The sequence below is a fragment of the Embiotoca jacksoni genome, unplaced genomic scaffold (genome assembly GCF_022577435.1).
Source record: "Embiotoca jacksoni isolate LCO1_2020_lvr unplaced genomic scaffold, fEmbJac1.0.p SCAF_1, whole genome shotgun sequence".
Classification (NCBI taxonomy): Eukaryota; Metazoa; Chordata; class Actinopteri; family Embiotocidae; genus Embiotoca; species Embiotoca jacksoni.
The window spans coordinates 24,271,634-24,296,960 of NW_027185229.1; the positions used below are offsets into that span (position 1 = coordinate 24,271,634).

General features: G+C 40.2%; 1 protein-coding gene across 1 annotated transcript; it reads left to right on the forward strand.

Moving 5' to 3' along the window:
* Nucleotides 1-314: 314 nt before the first annotated feature.
* On the forward strand, nt 315-23,529 carry slc2a1b (solute carrier family 2 member 1b). The gene is made up of 10 exons (XM_069149119.1): nt 315-746; nt 12,157-12,252; nt 16,443-16,603; nt 17,159-17,399; nt 17,535-17,697; nt 18,625-18,812; nt 19,021-19,125; nt 19,568-19,669; nt 19,796-19,999; nt 20,640-23,529. Exons 1-10 carry the CDS (start codon nt 732-734, stop codon nt 20,838-20,840), a joined length of 1,476 nt encoding a protein of 491 aa, XP_069005220.1. The 5' UTR covers nt 315-731; the 3' UTR covers nt 20,841-23,529.
* Nucleotides 23,530-25,327: the final 1,798 nt, after the last annotated feature.

The following is a 25,327-nucleotide window of genomic DNA, read 5'->3' on the forward strand; positions in this document are numbered from 1 at the left end:
TTATTTATCTTGCATTACATTTTACGTTTTGTATGCAAAAACATTAAAAAAAAATTTTAATAAATAAATAATTGAAGCTGCATAAAAAAAAAGTTACAAAAAATGTACCCCAAAAATGAAAATAATTTCCTTAAAATTTAAAAACACAACGTGCTTACCACCATGGCCTGCGTGCACTATCACCACGCCGCCTCTCTGTGTGTGTGCAGCCAAACTGCAGTCATTGGTTTGGAGAGGAGGACACGCCTCCAACACAGACACGCCCCGAAGAAATTGCGTCAGCAATAATATATTAACCGTAACACGACTCATGCCCTCAAATAACTATTTCCCTTAAGCTGGAGCCGACGGAGAAATTTCAGCAGCTCGACGCGTAAACGCTGGAAGACTTTTAAACATCCTCGAAGCTGTGAGGTGAAGCTGCAAAAAAATAATAAAACGAAGCAGGAGAGAGTAAACAAAGCCGATCTCCAGCTCAAACTGCAGGACTTTTTTTTTTTTTTTTTTTTTTTTAGACCGAAAGAAGAATTTTTTTTTTGAAAAGTAAAAAAAAAAAAAAACCAGACTGAAGTTTGAAGGCATTTCAGCGGAGCACAAACTCTTCAAAGATGACTCATTTCTGAGCGACACCACGGGAGACCTCGAGGAAGTTCCTCCATCACCAACGTCAACTCTGACAAAAGAAAAGCAGACGAAGAAGAAAGACTAAATATTTGGTACCCTGCGCTGCCATGGACTCCGGAAAGGTAATTATATATTCACAAGAAAAGCTTTTGAGTCCCGTCAAACCTGTTTGGGTAACCGGTGCTTTCAGCTCCATGCTGCCGGAGAGTCTCTCCTTTAACCCCTTAGATGCCTCCACATGTGGTAAGACCGATGATGCAGTGAATATTTACATCAGCCATTGTGTCGTCTTCCCCCTGCTGTGGGGTCATGTAGGTTTTCACGCTCAGGGGTATCTTTTCAAACACATTTGTTTTATTATTATTATTTTTTTTTTTACATTTATCTACTTAAAACTGCTTTTTAAAAAAAAAAAAAAAAAAAGTATTCCAGGTAGTAGTGCGCATTTTTTTTTAATTTTTTTTTTTATCTCATATATTTCCATAATATCAACATGTAAATAACGTTTGAATGTTAAATTTGACATCTTCAATCTTATTTCGGGTTTGTTTGATGTGTCCTACGTCACAGTGGGAGACTGTGCTCCTGTGTGTGTGTGTGTGTGTGTGTGTGTGTTTGGGGATATGATGCAGTATTATGTCACAGCTGGCTGCAGTTGTTGAAGGTGGGCTGTTCCTGTTAAAAGGCTGCTTGACTAAGGTTTCACAGCAATTCGTACCAAAGAGTCTTATAACGGCGTTTAAAGAAGATTAGGAGTAAAAGAGAAGCAAAACAAGCAGCTTACTTTTCGGGACTCTTTCTTCAGCAGAGTTGCAACTAACGAGTGATTGCTCAGAAAATACTCAACAACTGCCGTAATGTTCTCTCAGAGCTCAAAGTGATGAAGTTTATTAAATATCAGATAAAAAAAAAAACCGGGAAAATATCATATTTGACAAACCTAAACCATCTAATGCTTGAAAACGGGCTTAAATTGTTAACTGGTTGCTGCCAAAATTGTTGCTGTTTAATATTTGCTAAAAACATTTTTTTTTATTGTTTGATTAATCATTTCAATTCATCACGTAAGTACATTGGAGCAGCAAACATTTTTGTTGATTATGGGTAAATGATTGATGGAAAATAAATTGTCATCTATTTTTATATAACTACATTTTTCTTATTTTACTTTATGAAAAATTCTCTGATGCCAGCCTCTTAAATGGGAATATTTTCAGGTTCCTTTCCTCCTCCAATTATGACAAAATGAATTTCTTTCGGTTGAGGACTGTTGGTCGGGACAAAACGAGACATTTTGGGATGCACTGTGGGCTTTGTGAAATGTGTGACAAGATTTTTTTTACCATTTGCTGACATTTTAAAGACCAATCAGCTCATCGATGCAGCAAAACGTAATCGACAGATTAAGCAACCCTAATTCGGATTATTACTATTGATGCCTTAACATGTAAGAAACTTTTTTTTGCTCGTTATCTGAACTACTTAACATGCTGTTATTTTACTCTTCAACAACACATAATATTTCGTAAAGGGATGCAGGGCTACGACTAAATATAACTTTTTTAACCTTTAGGAATTTGTGTATTATTTCCTCACTTAATCACGTCACCAATTATCAGCTCCATCTTTGGGTTTTGTACTGTTGGTCAGATAGAACAAAATATTTGAAAACATAATCATTGCAGAATAGTGATAAGCTTTTCAAGTGTGATTATGATAAGCATCGTCGAGTTTTATAGACTTTGATGTGCGTAATACAGGAAGCACATATGACTTCTCTGTTTGCTGATTATGGTTCCTTCGTACTGGGGCGGTATGAGGTCACTGCAGCACAGGGTGGCACGTACGCAAAAAAACTTGAGTTATCTTCCCCCTCCTACTTTAGGCACTTTCGGACCGGAGGGGCTATTGTGGGAATTTAGAACCATTTTCGTTCCTATACCTACGTTTTGGCTGACTTTTTGTCCGCTCCTACCTCTGCCTGGGTAAACTCCCCCGTTGTAATAGGAACTGCGGTGAAACACACGGGAGCACAGACAGCCGCCGGGTTCAATACGCACAGTAAGCCCGGTAAACGACAGCTACGGACAAAGCCTTTTCAAACCGCAGAATAAAGTTTCAACTGGAGGGGCACAACACTGAGGGGGAGGAAATACAGCGTGACTTCGATTCAACAAAGAGAAATAAAGAAGTCGCTCCGTTCATGTGCTGCTACGCAGCGGCGTGATGCTATTGGAAGCACTGGAGGTTGCTGTGGATTTTATATCGAAAATGTGATCATCTGACTTCAGGCAAAACACGTTCCTGAAAATATTTCACAAAAATGACCTTTTTATGGAGGGGGGGGGGGGTTGTTTCTTATAGAAGGCTATAGGGCTTTTACTTTGAAAAATACAGGAAGTGCTGCGTTTCGATTGATCCGTAATGCAAAACTGACGACGCATTACAGGGCGTCAAGGTTCAAGGGCTTCGATTCAAATGTAATTATGAAACATTTGACTGTTCCATTTGTTTTTATTGTCCCTCTCAAACGAAACCTGCTTTGGATCTTTTAAACTGATCAAAATATGTACATGAATTTCAACCGGATCAAGTAAACTGAAAACTGCCGTTCCTCAATTAGAGAAATAAGCGTTGCGCTCCGGCAGCAGTTTCACAGTTCCTACTGGTGGTGCGAATGCAAATAGCAAAAGGCCTGATGACCTATTTAGTTCTGGGAGAAACTCTCCGGGGGGGTTCTTCCTCTCAAGAAAGTCCTTTTAGAGACGTTTGGTCCGAAAACACCTTTTGTCTTGGATGAAAGACCAGTTAAAGCCAATGGGGCAGCACACGGCGGCCCAGTGTGACATGGTGGTCAGAAAATGTTTCCCTAGCTGTTGTTGGTTTATCTCCCCACGCTGTTTTTCACCGTGAACTCTGTGCTGGCGTGGCCTCTCCGCTGGATGGGTTTGCTGTGGACGTGATGGGAACGGTTCTCACTGTTCCCACTTTTCCAATGTGACACAGACACAGCAGATTCCCAGAGAAAGTGAAAGCCCACCGAGGGAATATGCAGTTGCCAACTCCGGGGCGTTAAAGCCTTGAGCCTTTCCCTCCCAATCTGTTCATTGTCTCTTTGTGTTTTGCTGCTTACAGCAGCGTTGAGTTGTTTGTGCGTGTCTGTAGTTGTGCACAGGCTAATCGACGTCTCGTGGTCAGGATTTTCATACCTGGCTTGTTCTTAGCTCTGTGGAGGTATGTGCAGATGGAGCATGTGGAAGCTTCACTTCCCAGAAACGGCAAATAGACATACTGTTGGAAGTGGAAGAAATGCAGTTAGATTTCCAGCGAAGTGATTCTCCACTTCAGAATGTCTGAATGTTGTTGTTAAATTCACAGTGTTTGCATTGGCTTGGCAGCTATCATTTCAGAAAGGTGTGATTTTGTTGACGTCATACAGCAGGCTTGGTCCAGGTTGATGGACTTTGCACTGGCAGAAGTACAAATTTGCACAACTTGATTTTAATATTTTCTTTATGTTCAGGGATTTCTTACTCTCACTTATGTTATATTGCGATTTCAATACAAACACCTCCACAGCTTCTCCATCAAAACATGACATGCATGGTCTCAAACTTCACATTATTATGCCTCTTAGAGCGCAAAATCTCCTCAGCCCTCTCATTATATAAATACTAATTAGTGCCAACCATACAGTTGACCTGCTCTGCTTTAAACGAGACAGCCCTTACATTGTTGGATTCCTGACAGCAGGTATTTTGATTGGGACTTCGGAGCCACAAATCTGCCTCATATTGTACAGACTTAATTGCACCGGCTTAATTCCTCTCCGTCCTCTGCCTTTCAGCCATCTGCCAACTCCTGCCTCCCTTAAGACAGTCAAGTAGATTTACTTTCATGTGCCTGACTACCTCCCTTCAGTATGTCGTGTAATATAACTGTTAGATATGTTGTAATGAGGTATAATGAGGCTTTGCTGAAAAAAAAAATTGGGATTAAGAGATTGAAGGGGGGGGGGGGGTTAATTGAGATGAAGCAAGAGTGCATGTTTAAATCACTTTCTTTAGCGCCGTGCACTGTAATCGACTGATCCCCACCTCGGGTCACCGCCCACATTACTGCTAAACTATAACATCTTTGTGGCCTATATCAATTGAGATTATTTTGATTTAACACATCAGAACTGACAAGAGGTGTTACTTTTATGTTCCACCTTTATACGTTCGGTGTCACCTTTTGATGGTCCGCCATTTACACCTTGAGATCGACAGGCTCCAGAAACAGTTTGAACTGTCTGGTGTAAGGTTTTTGATACATAACGTGACCCGAGCTAAATTTACCAGAGAGGAATATACTGTACTTTTAAAAACTGTTTTACTCTTATATTTTTTAAGAATTATGAGATGATTACACATCTTACCTTTTATATTCTTGGATGTACTTGTACTTCCACCGTGTATTGTCCTCTCTCTCCCTTTAAACGTGCAGATTCTTGCAGTATTATTAATAATCTTTTCTTTTTTTAAATTCTTTGTTACAAGTAATATTTAAATTGATATTATATTAACTAAAGGGCCACGCACTATGTAAGAGCTGTTGCTGGTCTCTATGAAAAATATAATCAGTCATCACAGTCCTAGTATTTGTATTAGCAACGCTAACGTTCCCAAACGTGGAGCCCAACTCAAAATACATTTTATCTGATCTCACTGACTGACTGAAGCTTTATTGTTCTCGATAGATAAAGCATTAAGGCAGGTTCTGTTTACTGTCAGCATATACAGCACGACAGTGACAGGTTAAAATCATTAGCTCTCTTAAAGTCGAACATGCCACATACAAGCTGTTTGTATTTGTTCTGCAGCGTTTAAATTAAGGTAAATAACTGGTAGAAGAAAGTAATAACAGGAAATAGTATTGAGGTCAGTTAAATACACTAATTTGTCATGTTATTCATCTGGATTTCTGCCCAAAATTACAGTAGAAATCAGGGGTAATGTAAGTCAGAGGAAGAAAGTTAATTACACCAACACAATGCCTTTATTAGGCTTTGTAATTTATCACAAGTTCACTTTTTTTTTTTTTTTTTTTTTTTTTTTTTTATAGATCACTTAGTAACTGCAGTGAATACAGCCAAAATGCTAAAAAAACAACAACATTGCACTACTTGTAGCATAATACATAGTACGCAAGTGTTTTATGTGTATCAGTCACAGTTTCCTGACTGTAACTTGAATGATTTTAACAACACAGGTATTGTTTTTCTTGTCACTCTTGTCACTTGGGACGCAGAAAAAGCCTAAAACATACAAACAATTTACTGAGAACGTCTGCACACAGAACAGGATGTGAAGTCAGGGTGAGGAGGCTCTAGGAGGAGGGCACATATTAAATTCCCCGCAGCTGTGTAAGCTGAGACCGAAGAGGTGACGTGTGGAGGGACGTGACGGTGGCAGCGTAGGCCAGCACTGCGAATCTGGCGCACACGAGCAAGAGGGAAGTGAAATGAGCAGAATTACAGCCTGCTTATTCCTTAACCTTTTTAAACAACATTTGTGGGGACAACCTTTTAAGAGTCCGGCTGTGACGAGTCACTGCAGTGTTTCAGTCCAAAAAAAAAGTCGTTTAGAATACTAAAGCTTCCTCAACTCTTGTTTGCTTGGAAGTGGCCTACTTCGTGGGTGTTAAAATGTAGAAGTTGCCTTTAGGGTATTTGCCTATTCAGTTCTCCGTCAGGCGCTACGATGACTTTGCTTTTTCAACACAATGCCATTTTATTCCTTGTTTGAGAAAAAAGAGACACAGCAGCATTTTAAGATCACCGCATAATAAATTGAGAATTAAAGAGAATCTTAATATCAGATCTGTGGCAAAGCATTGGTCGGATGTCAGCCAGTAATGCAATATATCTTACCAATTTCATTTTTTACTCAACTTTACTCAAGAATTAATGATTCATTGTTCTTTATATTTCTACTCTAATGTATTTAAAAGGGAAGTATTGTACTTTTTACACCACAACAATAATTACCATGGTTACTTGTCAAAATAAGACTATAGCAAAGATAATCACATGATGGGTTTATAAAATGAAATTAATGCCATGCTATGTTTCTACAGAACAAGCATTTCAAGCATATTTTACTGTTACACAAGCAACATTTTAACTTTTACTTTGTTGTATTGGTGCTACTTGTTGGGTGAAGGATCTTAATACCTCTTCTTATCCACACACATTTTCCAGAACTACTAACGGTATAACACTCCTTATAGTGGCTGTAAACAACTATAATAACTAATGACTTCCTTCTGGACATGTATATCCTTTGTATATCATCTCTTTCACTTTTCAAAGCATTTTTTTTTTTAATATCCTGTTGACTTTGTCTTTTGTGGCCAAGCCCTCATTTTCCTGGGAGGATAAGTTCGCTGCGATGTCCAAATGTTTGAAATAATTTCGTCACCCCGGTGTCAGCTTACTGTGTTTCTCAGGGCTCAGCTCACTTTTTCCATCTCAGGATCTCTCGTGTCTAAGATTTAGTAGATTATTTAACCGAGCAAAGACTCAAACTAGATTGTGAACAAGGTGTGTACTTTTAGGGTTAACAAGAGATGACTTAAGATCATGTTTTATGTTTGTTGAATCTCAAAGATCAACTTTATGTTTTGGATGTTTCACAAGGCATGGCTCAAGCATAAATAGTAAAACAATGGTTTATGTTAGCTGTTGTGGTTGCACATATCCTAATTTGGAGAAAGCTGCTCCTCTACTTAATTTCCTTATTATGATTTACTGTTTGTGAATCCAATAAAAGGGCCTATAGTTTGTTAAAGTGACTAAGAACAGGAATGGCATGGTTTAATGTGACCTGGTGTGTATATGTTTGCACAAATAAATGTTTTACCCTCCCACTTTACCAGTGCTTTATTTAAAGTGCTCTGTCAGTTCTGCTGGCTGTCGTCAACATTTACCCAATAAGATTAGTGTGACCCCGGAGTCTAGCAACGGAAGCTTCTATCAACAGTGTTGATCGATCACCGCAGCCGTGACTAGACAGAAATTTCCTTACTTCCGACTCACGTCGTGGTTTACTTTTCACATGCAAAGAGGGAACGTTTGCATGGATGGAGATGGGGAGCATTTAAATAAAGAAAATTTGTGGGAGGAGGGATGGTTTCTGACCTTGTTGGCAGCATACCAGGTGCTTTTATGAAGAAGAGAGTTTTCTTCTTTTTTACGCTTTCGAAAGGTAAAGTAGTAAAAAGTATACAAAAGTAGGTTGGCTTTCAAACCTGTTATTAACTTGCACATTAACCCAAAGGTTTCTGACCCATGTCGGAAAATGTGAGTGAAAATTTCTCTGAACTCTTATTATTAACTACACAACACTGAAAGCATGTGCTTCAGATGTGGCTTCCAGACATGTCGTTTAACAATAAACCCCCTGTTTCAAATCGTTCTTGTAAATTGGCTGTATTTTCAAAATCCCATCGTTACCACAGAGTGACTTCCTGGTCCTTTAATCAGCTCCAAGGCTACATGGAGATTGACATAGGTTGATGGCAGATGCTTGTGGATAGTTAAGTGGAAACACAACTGAAAGCTGCTGCTGCATTAAACATGGCTGGGAGGTAACTTGGGCTAGAGGGCTGAGTCAGAGGAGGAGGACCAGTCACCACCAGTCCTTCAAGGTTATTGGCATAAAATATTTTCTATGGGTGTGACTTCATTGTTTCCTCAGTGAGGAAGTCATGTGTTATGCTCTCGATACTGTTTACGAGGAACAATAATTCTCTCACCTGCTCTTGTACTTTGGCTTCTAACAGAGTAGCAGGGAAGGTTTTGCTGACTTTTACCATTTTGGGGCTAAACTGATTCAATTTAAATATAACCAATTATAAAACAACATTTTAAAAACATTTTAGAATAATATTCAATATATGTTGGACTGAAACTCATTGGCCTTTACAAACAGTATGTCTGCTCTGAGGCCAGGTTGAGGGTATGTAGGCTAAAGGTAAAGATGTCACCCGAGGACTTTTTGATTTCACTCAAACACACACTGCTGTCACCACTTTTAACCTCCGTTTGCAGCTGGATTGAAACATCCGCATTCAAGGGAGTTTTGTTTTGAAAATAATTCCAGCTATTCCCAAAACGGGAGTGAGTCTTAAGCAGACCCCAGTGATGACTTTTCCCAGAGGGGGCAGACAGGACTTTGCTGTTTATAGTAAAAAGCAGCTTGTAATTCTCCCCTTTAAAGACCCAGGCCCACAATGTTGAAAAGAGTGTGTACATGTGTTTACATGCTGTTCCTAAACAGTCCTGTTGTGGACTTGATGACCCTCATTACAAGAGAGCCCATTGGTTCAGAAGTGAAGGTGGGTCTTGAACTCTGTCTAGCCAGGCCCACTTTTTTTTTTTTTCTTTTCTTTTTTTCTTCAGTGAACAGAGTTGGAGCCTCCAAAAACACACATGCTTTATCTTCTTTGTGGTCTCCTCCCTCTTCATCATGAAGGGGAGGACATATTTTAGACATACATACATAGGCTACTTCTGTCACAGACAAAAATCCCATTTAAAAGTAGCCGGCAGCACTTTGGGGATATTACAGAGGGGCATGCACAAATCCTCTCAAATGATCTTTGAAAACTGCCCTTTTAATGAAACCTGGTGGGATTGTTTTGTTATTTTTGTTTTGTTTATCTTCTTCTTTGGAAAGTTTGATGAAAATTCCAGACCGAAGGTTTAAGTGAGACTTGTACTCTGTAGGAGGTTTGTGGAAAAACAATCACAGGGGCAACTTTGTACTTTGAAAAAGAATGAATGCTTGAAGTGGCTGAAGTCATTATTTTTATATGAACAGTGGCCAACTTGACCATGCAGTTACATTTTATCTTCTTTCAGCTAATTGTTTTGGTGTTACAACCCACAACTTGTACAAGGTGTTTCCCTCAGGAATTAGTGGAGAGCCTAAATGAGCTAAAAATACAGTGTGTATTGGGTTGACATTAGTCAGAAGATTATTATTAAAAACAAAGCTAAAAACCTTTAGCACACACTCCTTTGCCAATTTTCTGGTACACCAAAACAATTGAATGCCGTCCAGAAGAACAGATCTGCCACAAATTAGACTCTTAATTCTTGTTGGCACTGTCAGAGAAGTATTCATCGAAGTATTGCTATTATTTAGATTGTGGTTTTCTCAGCTGTTGTACTACGCAGTATTACACGGATGGAAACGCCCTCTTAAGAAAGGACAGGTCTGACTGGTTTGGTTAGGTTAGGTTAGGTAGTTACTTTATTAATAATCCCAGAGGGGACATTTTTTCATCTTCATCATCATTAGAGCATCTTGATCTCGGAGTATTTTTGCGTCAGCAGCATGAATCCATGAACCCAGCCTGCCAGCCATACAGGCAGGCGTTGGGGATGTAATGGTGTCGAAAAAGTCTGCTTGGCACACTTTGAGGCCAGATAATGGGTTTGAAAGCCTCCGGCGATCTGAGTATTGCGGACCATGTGTATCCGTTTATTTGAGGTGGCTTTTAATTTCAATGGCCTCCCCAGTTACCAGATATGATCCCAGATGAAAACCTTTGGGATGTGTTAGAACAGGTTATTCACACTGGTACATCAGGTACAAGGATTTCTTTCTCACATTAGTTATGCTTTACAATCAGTCCACACGCCCATGTCGAGAGAATGTTTACGGTCTTTATTAGAGCATTAGTCATTACGTGAAAGAGGACTACTGGAAACTGTCCCTCCTGCTGAGCTAAAAGACCATGGAGAGGATTGATTCCTTTGTCTGTTCTCTGTCAGCTCATCGGGTTTAACTATAGAGATAACTGAAACTGTGGCGGTTTCATCCTGAATAAAATATTTTATTTCTGCTAGCTTTTTCTGCACAGGTTTAAAGACAGAGGGTTTGATGTGACGGGGACCCTTAAGAGGGCCGGGTCTTTTGTTGCCATAATATGAGGAAGCTTTCTGGTGTGAATCAGGCTAAGGCTTAGTTTGACTCACGAGACTTAAGGAACAACATAATCATCCAGACCTGATGACCATGGCTGAGATATGAAAGATGGAAATGGCAAGCAGCACCTCTGACGTTTGCTTTGCTCTAAATTTAATCCGCAGTGTGTGCGCTCTTTGGCGAATAGATATGAAAACATGATGTACGTGTGGAAACCTCTTTCCACATTCTTGCTAGTACTTTCAAGCTGTTTTCAAAAACGAACCCAGTCACAATGAAGCAGTCAGAGTTCGCTAGATGTAGAGTTGGTAGATGTAGAAGTGGTCATATCTTTGGGTGGACGACAACATCAAGGCAGACGATAGCTTGAGGCTGTTGTTCGCCTGTCTGAGAGGAGGAAACAGACAGCGACACACTCAGCACTGGTTTATTAACTTTTTGGTATGAGGAAAATCTCCACTAATCTCCTCGGCTCTGCTGAGATCAAGCTTAAAAGGAACTCTGTAATAACAGGAACACAGACAAAAACGTCAGTAGACCTGAGTCTAACCTGGATCTGTTTCAAGAAGCAGGTTTACTCAGTTAGCTGAGAATCTGGACCCGCAACCCCGTCAGATCAGAAACGGACTGATCTGCATTTTTGTTTCTCTACACGATCATGTTGTATTTGTATCTTTGATACCTTTGGTAAATACACAGTCTAGACCAATGTTTGCCCATTTTGACATCAGACTGTTAAATGTTTCTTCAGCAGAAACAGGCAGACCTTACCTGTTTGTCCGGCGCTGTTCCCTTCAGGTGTCACAAGAGATCTTTCTGTGCGCAGTTCAATTTTATCGTGTTGCATAACGTGACCAGAACAATTTTAAAGATATTTCTGGATATTTTTAAGAGTGCATTCACTATACATTATACCTGGCCTGCGGTGAAGATAAAATTAGAGGCTGTCCAAGCTGAACATTTTGTAGTCAGGTATTTCCAGAGTGGCAGAAGGACAACTGCAAGTAAATTCAGCAAGATACTGAGTGCGTTGTTCCAAAACTTGGCAGTAATGTTATTTTCAGTTTCTAAACTGGTAATATAATAATAATAATAATAACAAGCTTTATTTATATAGCACCTTTCATACAAGAAATGCAGCTCGACGTGCTTTACAGCATGAACGTTACATGCGGTGTTTCACATATAAAGGAACATTTAAAAAAATATAGAAAAGAAATCAAATGCACAAGAACTGATAAAATTAAACAAAAAATAAAGCAATATGCATAATAAAAGTGTGGTAGTTTAAAGTGCAGGGACGTGCAAGAGAGCTTCAGTAGTAGCGAGTTAAAGGTGAAAGTAAAGATATCTTTTAAAAGCATTTACTGATGCATGTGTGGGATTTAATAGTCAACAAAAACATCATCCGTTCAGACAGGTGACACTGCTGTACATATTTAGAATAATTCCATCTCATGGACAAAAGAGTGTGTTATTAAAATGTTGAGTATCTGGTCAAACTGACTTCTTCACTGACAACACCTCCTCTTCTCTCTGTTCTCTCTTGCAGCAAATAACGTTGCCATTATTGTTGAGTGTTGGAGCAGCTGTGATTGGCTCCCTGCAGTTCGGCTTCAACACGGGTGTCATCAATGCCCCTCAGAAGGTGAGTTATAAGTTCAGTTGTCAATTTATTAGGTACAGCGGGGTCAAAACTGACACAGTCGGACACAACAATCGTGAAAGAAATACTACCTCTATGAAGGATCTGATGTTCAGCTTTTGGTTTCGAGTGGTTTTGGTTGAACTTTAAACATCACAAACTACAGCCTCCATAATAACCAGAATAACCAGAGTGTAGATCTGCATGCATGAGGTTCAATTAGTATCTCCAGGAAGGTTTTGCGTCTCGGTTCGCTTGTTGTGGCTCATTGAGATGCAAAATAATTGGGTCTGCCGTACATATATGCTATCATTTATTCAATAAATCACTCTGTCAAACTAGTCCCAGAGCTGGCTGTTCAGTCTCCTGCTGGATTGGAGAACAGGACAGAAAAGGGAGGGTGTGGGTCAAGAGGTGAGATAATAATAGCTGCATCCATGCCTAATAGGTCCAGGGACATCTGTATTAACAGGCTGTGCAAAAGACAGTGTCTATGCCCAAAAATGGACCTCTCCTGACCTGCAGCCATCTGGGAAATGAGAGACAATGAAATTCAGAAGAAATTGAATTCAGGAGGTAGATGGTCACCTATCCCCGTAACAAAACAAAGTAATAGAAAAGTTGATGTTTTCATGCCCCTGGAGGACTCGGTGTACTGTAGGGTTTTTATTAAAAGGCAGGTACAGCAAAGAAAATAATTTCCTGGGGAATGTTGACAGTGTGTGAACAACTACTGTCTGCTCAGTTTGCATTGGTCTGAACATGCCCCGAGGCCATACAGCTGTCTCTCCACAGGTCACAGGTGTGTTGCCAGACAGGCCAGAGCTCTGCTCTTCTTATTTACACAGTGACTTCGCTGTGCTGAAGACTGACTGTCACAGAGATCACAGCTGTTTGCTGTCTCATTTTCTCCTGAAATACTCGCTATCATCACACTGTCAAAGCTATCCTGGCCTTTGAAATCTAAAGGATGAGGAGGGTGACACTAAAATTTAACCTGGGGAAAGGGAGTGAAGGAAACAAAGCTATATGAACTAATTGAATTTAAACCAATCAAATTTAAACCAGTTTTTCTACAACTTAAATAAAAGGTTTTAAAACCACAAAACAACAACTGAAAACACATTTCTTAAAAGAAGAAAGCCCTATACATATATAAACAAGCAAACTGATAAAGCAAACACAAACTAAACACAATACTAATAGACCCACCCTGGCGCACCACAACTGGAGTATTGAATAGGTTTTCAACCAACACGCAGGGTGACAGTTGACAACTGGCACCATCTGTACGTTAGTCCTGGTCTTTGTCCACCGGGTCCTGATAAGTAGTTGAGCACTGATGTGCACAATCACTCACTGTAACAGCATGGAGGTGAGGTCGGCACCTGGGGAGGGACATGAGCGAGAGCCAAGAATAATGACACACCACATTACAACTGTAACAGGACCCTTTATAAATGACAGCAGCTGTCATCAGTGCTCTGCAAACAACAGGAAAAGACACAATTCATTCCCTCATTATGCACAGCAAGAGTAAAAAGAAAAAAAAAATGCAATTACCACTGGATAGAACAAAAAGCATTGTTGAACCATATCTCTTTATGATTATTTAACTTAATCTGAAATATAAAATGTCTCGGATGTCGTGTTGTGTGACTGAGTCGAAAAATATTTGATTTACGATCACATAAAACAGAGAAAGGAGTCTAATCTTCACATTTGAGAATGGAAGTAAATGTTGAGTATTTTTTTTTTATCAAATAAATAACTTCTGTTTTAAATCAATCAACAGAATAGTTGTTAATTAGTTAATTTTTCTGTTGGTCAACTGGTCAGTGTAGCTCTAAGTCTGTCCTTGCTTGACAAAAAGTAAACAAGACCTACACATATTTCACATTGTGTAATCTTGTATTTTGCCTCCAGAACACTACAGTTGTTAGTGCAGTAAATATTTTCCTCCACAATAACAGCAGCGTGTGTTCGGCTTCATGTGAGGTGCTGCCGACTGACAGGGAGGCGGTGAATATGTGGTCTGTTGAACACTGGGCCAGTGTGAACCTGTCCTCTCGACTCTTTATCCTCTTCCCAATACCCAGCCAGGGTCTCATGCACACACAAATGCTCACGCACAATGACATGCTCAGGGTTAAGAAAAATGTCACGTGTAAATAAATGGAAAAGAAAGTGACTTGACACAATGACCTTTAAGGCCATAATTTGACTAAAACAAACTTATATATAGCAACAGCGCTTTAGATTATCTCTAGCACCTATTTACTCCGTGTGGTAAAAGCTGCAGATGCTGCTGCTTCCTGAGACACAGGCCTTGTGCTGAGTTCGAGCGACTCTGATTAGATATGCTCTTTCAGTGGCCTTGTTACGGTTGTCCTGTCCGATTTCTGCTGCATGTCTGCCTGATCAACACTTCAAATTATAGCCTTAAGTAAAGTTATAACTAAAGGGCTCATTTTTATTTATTTTATATTTTATCAGCTGCTCCTTCTGAAACATATATATATATATATATATTTGTTTTTTATTTTTTATTCACCCTTTGCTCAACTAGACAACCTAACCACCTGCCAAGAACGACAATCAGCTGACTGGACATGAATAGACAGCGCGTTTCATTGTGTAGTTGGAGCCAGCTAGGCTAGACTGACAGTCCATTGACAGCAATACGACACAAAACAATTATGTAACTTTTCAAGGGCTGCCATGCAACTTTTCATCGACCAATTGGAGTTAATGGAGGTGGCGTATTCTCTCTACGGTCTTATAAGGTTTTATAGCAACTATGTCTAAAACTACACTGTGAAAACCATGTGGCACAAGTTGCTCGTAGCAATAAATACACGGAGCTCATTCTTTGGCAGTCCAACCCACAACTTGAATGTTTAGGTTCACGCTCACTTCTCATGTAAGGTTGTTCTGGACGGCAGCAGGCAGATGTTTACATAACATTACATTTAGCTGACGCTTTTATCCAAAGCGACTTACAATAAGTGCATTTCAACCATGAGGGTACAAATTCAGAACAACAAGAATGTGAAGTAAAAGTTTGACTTATGTCAGACATATAGTTATTGTGCTACACAGATGTCAACTGAAGTTAGCGTGATAAGAAGCTAGTCCCGACACCTCCCATCTCATAATAACACTGCACTCAACTGGCCGTAACAAACGTGTTTTTTCAAGTTGAATTAAAATAATAAAAGTATTATCAGCTAAATACACTTAAAATATCAAAGTATATATCTACAGTAAAGTAAACAGTGAAACAGTCCATAGTTGAACGAGTTCAAGTGTTAAATGGGAGAAAATAGAAGCACTTAAGTAAAGCACAAGTAAGTGTACTTAATTGCGTTCTGCGACTGCTATCCCATCTACAAGCTCAGACATCAGCTTTTCTAAATGAAGCCGTTTCTAAAGGGCAGAAGTGATGGGCTGAAGTTCAGGGGTACTGCGATAACATGCTTTTGATATCACCAACCGAGGTCATGTGAGTGTAAGCTGATAGTGGATGTGACCCAAGCTCTGCCTTAACAGTGTCAGGGTGTCACCCTCTACAGTATTCACTCTATCCCCCCACAATACGACAGACTTTGACTAGTGCTAACTTTTGCTGTTTGTGCAGGCTCAATAAGGGCACTGCAGAGACATACGGGTGAAGTCTCAGACTTGTGGGAGGTTGCAGACGGGCTGGTGACCTTTTTGTGAATCGTTTGAGATGTGTCACCGTGACGCGCAGAAACGAGAGGCGGGCGTTGCTACTTAAGACCTGTCATCAGCCCTATTCAGCGAGTTTGTCAACATAGTGACGCAGCGGGGGAACGCAAACATGACACTTGGCCGTGGAGGGTAAACTTCCTGGTTGTCTGCAAAAGGGAATGGGTACACAGTGCTGCCATCAGCTGGCCGTGCAGTCACAGCTCAATAAAAGGCCATGTGTGGGTATGACCAAGAGAAAAACATAAAGCACACGGCGTGATTCTGAAACACAGATTCTGAAGCGGTGATCCCATTACAACTGTGACAAACGGATGGTTCTCTGATTTCTAAGTGGAAATTGTGGTTGCGTTTAATTATGCAGTATCGAGGAATATGAAAAGCTGTTTGCAAAGCCAGCTCGGAACATATGTCTCGCTTATTTGCCCAATAACAACAAAATGTGTCTCTTCCCTCTGCAGACCATTGAGAAGTTCATCAACGAGACATGGTTCGATCGTTACCAGGAACCCATCACCAAAACCTCCCTGACGGCCGTGTGGTCCGTCTCTGTCTCCATCTTCTCTGTCGGTGGCATCTTTGGTTCCTTCTCTGTCGGACTCTTTGTCAACCGCTTTGGAAGGTAAACAACAAACAAAATCACTGATGGTGTTAAAGTAACACAAGAGCCTTTTCTAAAAGAAACAGACTCTGCCAGATCAGTTCTCTCCATAACGCCACGAAAAAGTGCGAATCTAAGGTGTTATTGCCAATTGACGTGACCGTTGCACTTACTGCCTTATTGATTTTTAGGGACAAATATGAGAAACCGGACACACGCTCTTTTCGGAGTGTGCTGCATTGCAGTTTTTGGAAAAGTCATTAATGTGTATAAAATGAAAAAGAAAGTTATGTTCTAATTAACATGATTGATGTGGACCAGGTTCAAGTGTTGGCAAATTATATGTGCTGTCATTTTATAAACTATGTTATTCTTTAATGATAAAATGCTGTTTATTCTGGGTCTACGTTAAACACAAAAAAGGACAGAATTTTTTTTAAAAAGTGACGTGCACAATTTATAGATAAACAAGCAACATCAGAACAATACCAGGGCCATATGTGGTCAAATATGAGGAGAGTCTGTGTGAATGTATTCCTTTTTAAATGTAACCGTCTTATTGTTTGATGTCTGCAGGAGGAACTCCATGCTCCTGGCTAACGTCCTGGCCTTCATCTCGGCCACCCTGATGGGCTTTTCAAAGATGGCGAGCTCGTGGGAAATGCTGATCATCGGCCGTTTCGTGATCGGCCTGTACTGCGGCCTCACCACAGGCTTCGTACCGATGTATGTGGGTGAGATTTCCCCAACGTCCTTACGAGGAGCCCTGGGCACCCTGCACCAGCTGGGCATCGTCCTTGGCATCCTCATCGCACAGGTTGGTGAACAGAAGTTGTTCCAGAGGGTTTACTGGCACAGACAGAGATGTTTGGTGATTATCCTATGATGTCATACTGTAATGCACACATGAGCAGCTGTACAGATGTTGCATTGGTGTCTGGGTTGACCTCAGGTGTTTGGAATGGAAGCGCTCATGGGCAATGACGACTTGTGGCCGCTCCTGTTGGGCTTCACCTTCATCCCCGCAGTGCTGCAGTGCATCATCATGCCCCTCTGCCCCGAGAGCCCCCGTTTCCTTCTCATCAACAAGAACGAAGAGAACAAGGCCAAGAACGGTGAGCACAAAATCATTTATTTACCTTTATCTTCAGTATGTTTTGTGTTTCGGTTGTAGTCAACAATTTTATGTGCGAGCGTGTTGTTTGGCTTTGTCAAAATGTTTGTTTTGTTTTGTGGAAAGGAGCTCCTGGATTGTTGCTAAACTAGTTTTTCCTCTCATTCCATGAGTAAACTTTTTTTTTGTTGTTAGCTTCCTCATGCTCCTGGATTCACCTCCAGGATGAACATCTTGCATGATTTTGAATTTTTCTTTTAGTCAAATTTGATTATCCATAAAATAGCATCATATTTCAGGGTATGTCTACAATTGCAAAATTCTTAATGACATGACAAAATACTGAAAAATATTAATTTTAACAATGTACAACTGCAACATACTAAGTGTTATAGTTTTATATTTCAGCATAAATATAACAATTTGTCTTCAAACGTTCAGTAAAAACGAACATATTACCGTACGTGTGATCTTTTGTAAGCGAACCACTTCCAAACGATCTAAGTTGTTCCCCTTTTTGGTACAAAGTCCTTCAGCTGCTTTCAGCCACGCTCGCGAGTTAATAAGTTACAGACGTAACGTACGTCATACCGTTACGCAGCGCATCGGTACGACAGCGTATCAAACTGGTATATTTTTCGATCCTAAAATTCAAAACAATTATCAGCTCTTAATAATCATGACGGATTCTATCAGCCTTTCAAAATGTCCAAAGATGTAATTAAAAATGATTAAGAAATATTAAGCTTATTTATTGTATTTAGCACGGTTACCGCACTTCCGTACATGACGTGAACATTTTAGGAAACAAATTTTAGGATGGTAATGGGAAAGGCTGCTTTACAGCTGAAGGTAATATTTACTTGAGCTCTGACAATGTGTCAAACTTTGATGTGTGGGTTTGTTTGTGTTTTTTTGCACGTTTCAGTGCTGAAGAAGCTTCGGGGCACCACAGATGTGAGCGCCGACATGCAGGAGATGAAGGAGGAGAGCCGGCAGATGATGAGGGAGAAGAAGGTGACCATCCTGGAGCTTTTCCGCTCGCCGCTCTACCGTCAGCCCCTCATGGTTTCTGTCATCCTGCAGCTCTCCCAGCAGCTGTCTGGCATCAACGCTGTGAGTTTCAAAGCCCAGACATTATCCCATTGTTCCCTCTGAAGACTGCCATCGAGATGCTAAGGAAGAGACACAGAAACTAAAAAGATACCAGTGGTTGTTTTTTTTTTTTAAGAGCTACAACAGAAATAGAAGACGATATCCTGAAATGTGTTTAAACAAAGTCGACTCTCCCGTGTTCACACTTTGTGTTTGTTGTGCTTTTCAGATATTCTACTACTCCACTCGTATCTTTGAGAAAGCCGGAGTCGAGCAGCCCGTCTATGCCACCATTGGAGCTGGCGTCGTCAACACAGCTTTCACTGTGGTGTCGGTGAGCACACTATAGAGTTTTAAAACTTCTAGGTGAGGTAAAAATTACAGTAGAGATTAAAAAACAAGTCCGAAGAATTCAGTTAGAGACAAATTTTCTGAAATTTTCCAAGATTCTTTCGTGTTGTTTTTTCACATATCATAGCTTTTGTTGCACCACGGCACATTGAAGAAGTTATTTTGCAGTCAAACAATGCGAGAATCTTTGTTTATATATTTTCAATAATTTACAAAAATGTAAGTTTTTCTATATTTAGTGCCAAAACTGTAAATATCTTACCTGATCTTGTGCACTGCAACAGTTTGCTCTCCAGTAAGCGACCGGGTGTCAGAGGAGCTAATATTAAGGCTGTATAAAACAGAGTATGAGTAAGTCACCGTGATGTATTATTTGTTAGTACAACTCTGACCTTCTTCCTCATCTTCTTTAATCTTTGGTTCAGCTTTTCGTTGTTGAACGTGCAGGACGAAGGTCTTTGCACCTCCTGGGGCTGCTGGGAATGGCTGGATCTGCTATCCTGATGACTATTGCTCTGGCTCTGCTGGTAGGTGTATCTCCAACAAACACAAGCTTCAAAATCCTTTCACCTCTGACCTGAATATGCAGTGATTGTGCAAAATCTTTTTTTTTTTTTTTCTTTAAACTTTTTTCTTGCCCTGTGTTTCCATAGGAACAACTCAAATGGATGTCTTATTTGAGTATCGTTGCAATTTTTTCCTTCGTTGCGTTCTTTGAGATCGGGCCGGGTCCCATCCCCTGGTTCATCGTGGCAGAGTTGTTCTCGCAGGGACCCAGGCCTGCAGCCATAGCTGTGGCTGGTTTCTCCAACTGGACGGCCAACTTCATAGTGGGGATGGGCTTCCAGTATATACAGGTGAGGAGAAGAAAATGGCTGCAGAATACGTGGATCCAGTATTTGTGATAAGACTGAACTAGTCGGCTAGGTTTTTGTCATATTGGACAGTATGAGAAAGTACTTCTCTGTGATGACTGCCTCATTTCATATTAATGGTCCATTTCACCCTCTTAAAATGCACACCGGTGCTGTGATAACAGTGGATTCACTGGCTGGTGAGGTGTTCTTCACTGCCGCTGCTTTACCACCTCTTTAACAGCTACATGACCTTAATGAGTAATAGCGAGCGGCTTGCACGACTATTAATTAGGCAGAATTAATTAACAATAAATGTAATGCAAAGACATCCTGTGCCGTGTCGACTAATGAAAATGAACAGTGATGATTTAGTGCGTTGTACACAAAATAGCTGCCAACCAGATGGTGCGAAGACTGAGAGAAACATTACAGTTGACTCAAATTAATTTGTAACTTCATAGAGCATATTGTGGAGGATGAAAGCTTCAGGTCAAATTGAGTTTTTGTTGTCTGTCTTCGAGGTGCACGTGTACAAAGGAATTAGTTCATCTATTTTACATCGTGACTGTAACATCAGTGAGGAATGATCCCTGTCAGGACTCCTCTGTATAATTGTTCTTCTCCTCGCATCTCTTCGCAGGAGCTGTGCGGCGCCTACGTGTTTGTCATCTTCACTGTGCTGCTGCTCATGTTCTTCATCTTCACTTACTTCAAAGTGCCAGAGACCAAGGGCCGAACATTTGACGAGATCTCGGCTGGCTTCCGCCAGACGACTGCCACGGGAGCAGAAAAGCACTCGCCCGAGGAGCTGAACAGCCTGGGAGCTGATTCTCAGCTCTGAGCGACTGTTTTCTGAACTTTCTAACAAACTTTCTCGGACCGAGGGCGAGCGAGAAGCGTGTGCTAACTAGACGTAGACAGATCCACTTGGTAGAGTAACTTTCACACTGTCACCACATTTCGGGCGTCGTCACCAAGCACAGAACAAGACCCGTGTGATTCTCCAGCATGACGTCTTCTGCTGCTCCTCTCGTGTTACACAAAGAACCAAGAACTTGATGGGCACTGTGTCGCCTGGCAGATGTGGAGAGGGGAGTTGAGGATAGACGGGGAAGGCTTTTAATATTTTAAAGATCTTTTTAAAGAAGGAAAAAGAAGTGCCTGCATCAATCAACCAACCTTTTTTTAAATAACTTTTTTTCACTTAATATATTACTGATGTGTGCTTAAGCTCTGTTCTTTGTGGCCTGTTACAGTACAGTGAGTTTATCATCTGGATAAAGAGCACTGTAGCTGTAGAAAAAGGTTCACTGTGCAAAAATACTTTTTATTGACCATACTGTAATGCTGTATTACTGTAGACTCTTAGCACTGTAGATGCTACACAGCTCGACGACGTGTCTCTCCACCAGGTGGGGCACTGCCTCTAAAAAAGGCCCCTCTGAAAAGAAACAAGTTAAATATGTACCTTTTTTCTGAGAAATTTTACTGAGTTCACAAACTGTGATGTGGTGAGGATTTGAATTTCCTTTCATGAAATGTATTCGATTAACACGTAGCTCTCCACAAATTATACATATTGTTACTTATTTTCTTATTTACTTTTTTTGTTTGTTAGGAAAGACATTTCACACTGAAAATGTCACTTTTTATAATATTTTTGCTCACAAAGACAAAACTGTATCCGAATGATATACACGGAAATGAATTTGCTATTCCTGTATTTTAACACCTTTTTATCAGCACAACTTATTAAGTCAGTGTTGAAATGGAGAACTGTAGCTGCACTGATCAGTACCAGTACCTGAAGTTGGAAGTAAATATGAATAAATTAATCATCTAACCAGATTACACTTCACAATCAGCAGCCACATAACCAAAAATCTGTCTCGCAACAAACGAAGCAGAACATTTGTGAGTTTAAGTGCCCGTAAAACAATCAATCCTCCTCAGCCTTCCAGCCTTAATCCGTGTGGAGCAGTTTCAGTGCAGACCGGCCTGATCCATACTGAAAGCTTCTGTTACTGGAGGATCTTCGCTCTTCTTTGCTGAGATTACCTACGGAGCTTCCAGAGTCTGGTGAATTGGCTTGAGAGCTGCCTGGATCTTTTCACCCAATTAGGAGCTGCATGCTGTGACGAATACGAAGCATCTTCAGAAAAATGAAAGAACAAAAACAAAAGTAATAACGGCCACCAAAATGAACGTCAGCCTTTTTGGAAGGTTTTCATTTTCCTGACGGTGCTCGTCAACCATCTCGCATCCAACACCAAGCAGTCTCCCTGCACTTCATAATGTCCATTATGTGTCCTCAGAGGTGGACATGCCCGTTGCTGTTGTGAAAGGCGTGTTTGTTTGTTTTTGCCTTGAGTATTGAATTCTGCAGCATTATGTTATCTCTGTCTGTCTCTCTCTTTGCAGTTGTGCACTATACTCTATACAGGAGCTGGTGAAAATAAAACTGGTTCACTTCACCTGGCTGTACAAGTTGCTGTCAATCACTGCTGTATCACTTGTCCTCTCGTTAAAAACACTGTTTGAGGAAAGTTGTCTTTTTAGCAGCACTTTATTATTCATTCATTTCTTTGAAACAAACAGAGGTTGATTGAGATTTAGTATTTTTTACTCTTGTTACAAAGGAAAGACTGAAGTACTGCTGAAAGATTACTTGATGTTTTTGAAGTGGAAATGTGTGGAATTGTATAATGTTTTCATATGTATTACAGTCATGTACACAGAAGTCTTGTGTACACACACAGGCATATATGCAAATAAATAAGATAATATTAATTGTCAGATGAGAACGTTAATCCAAATCCAACCCAGCTGTCAAAAAAAAAAAATCATTCCATAATTGGTTGTTCGTTATTGTATATAGTAGATCTTTATAGTCCATGATTTCTCATTTGATGAGCGAGCTTGTTCATCATGGAAAGCACTCGAACATCCCCTCTGTGCCTTTTGGGGGGGGGCTTTCACATATCTTCACCAGCAAAATCATGCACCAAAAGATGCACACCCCCCCCCCCCAGACTGACGCCTATCACAAATATCAAAACTGTTTCTAGTGTGTATAGATTCACTCGGGCATTGATATTTTTTTTTTCCGTTTTATGGAGCTTGCAGCCTTTGAAATTTTGTGGCACTGGTTAGTGGTCTAAAACACACGGGATGATGTAAATGTGGAACACTTTCAGCCTCAAACACTCCAGATTTATAAACCTTTCGAAGCTTTTTTGATAGATAAATTATTAGTACTGCATTTAGAGATTCCTCACTGCCTTCTGTCCTGTTTTGATTTGATACCTGATGATATTGTTGTCGCCTAATAAAACTATAATAATTTTATTTCAGATTTTACATGTAAGGAATGCCTTCAGTAGTGTTTCCATGTTAGTGCACAGAGCATACTCTAATATTTGTAATAATACAAACATCTGTGTGCATGGTGTTGGAATGTTCCCTCTGTTGGGGAAATATAAACTGGTGGTGGATGTAATGGATGAAATAAAAGAAATCATGCATACAGATCTGAAGGTTTTTTTTTGCATCAGTTATTTGTTTGAATTAAAACTGTACTAACTGATTTTATGAATACTAGCAGGATGCAAATACACCCAGAGGAAACCCTCTGTGATGTCACCCATTGCTTTGTGAAGTGCTGTATAATGGAGCATTTTGGTTTTTCCCATCTAGTTTTTTGGAGCCAGAAGTGACCATATTTGGACAAGTGGGGAGGAACAAAGGGTGGATCTGACTGAGTAGTGGACACTCTGTTCACCTACCTATACCAGGAACCTGAATGCACCCCAGGCATGTCAATCAAACCAGGATGACCCCCCAAACATAACTGTTTGAGGCCTAAAATGTAATTATATTACTCAATTATTTTATTGACTTGTGAAACAATATTTATTGCCTTTGTATTTCATGAGAAGTTTATACTTTATAAATGGGATCCTTTGTGAGCCAGCCCCAGTGGCCCTCAGTGGTATTGCACTTTAAGGCACTTACGCACTGGATTGACTTTTCATAGAGACACGTCTGTCTCTGTATACAGTGTATCCTGTAAACACATTAACATATTATTTTGTAAGTAATTTGATTTGGTGAACATGGTAATTTAAATGTGTAGCATAAATGGAGCAGCAGTAGCATTAACTTGGAGTTACGACTGCTTATTGCTCAGATTTTGATGTGCACTAAGTCCTGAGGGAGATATTGTACTGTTAAGTTGCTAAATGCTGCAAAATGTTTACCAGCTAATTACACATCTTGTCCACCTTCTGAGAATCACGTATGGTGTTTTTCTTTTCAGCAAATCAGCCACCCACTGTGTCTGGGCACAACAATGCTGAAAGTGTTGTCACAGAACCAAAACAATAAGAATGTCAGCTATTAAACCAAAACAATAAGAATGTCAGCTATTAAACCAGAACAATAAGCTGTAAAATGCTGTTAAGTAAAGGGATAATTATCTCTTCTTTTTGTTTTTTTACAGCAAGTGATACCCTTAAAGTAACACACAAGCAATCACCGTGCTCATAGAGCTATAGGAGTTAAAGCAGCCTAAAAAAAAATGTATAAGGGACAAAGAAAGTCTGTTTTGATTTCTCAGTGCCTGTAAAATAAAATACCCAAAAAAGTGTGATCCCCCCCCCCCTTAATCTGAGTGACCATATGTGATTCCCTGGCTTCAAAGAAGTCTTTGAAGATGTCAACAACAGAAATCATACCGGCCTCAACCTGCAATTTCTCTCTCTCCTAAACAGCATTCAATCAAACCCCGTGTACAACTCTCTTCTACAAATTATAGCTCTCACATTTTCCTTTGACCGTTTACACAACATTTATGACACTGAAAAAGGAAAATGTTCAGTTTATTTATTCACATTTACACAGAATACTGTAGGTTGGGCAACAGGTTTTCCCCGACAGTTCAAGGTTAAGAAAACAAGCTCATGCCAACGCCCATAGATGACCTTGAGATGAATGATATTAGGTTCATCATTGCTAAACACATGCTTCACTTCACTCATGTCTTCCAGCTGTCTGAAAGGGCCAAAGTAGCATGAGCTCGTGTGCCTTTTCATAGACACCTGCGAACTCTAATCACCAGAATCTTTTGTTTTACATTTATCTGATGCTCTTCCTGTACAGCCACACACCTGCAAACATCGAGGTGTAATAATTCACCATCATCTGTGACCTTTAAGGTTTAAACCATTTGCAAAAAAAAAAAAAAAAAAAAGCTCGCCTCCAGCAGAAGGCAAATATCCAAATTTGAAGTCCGGGTCTTTTCCTGTGAATTTTAAATAATTCACGAGG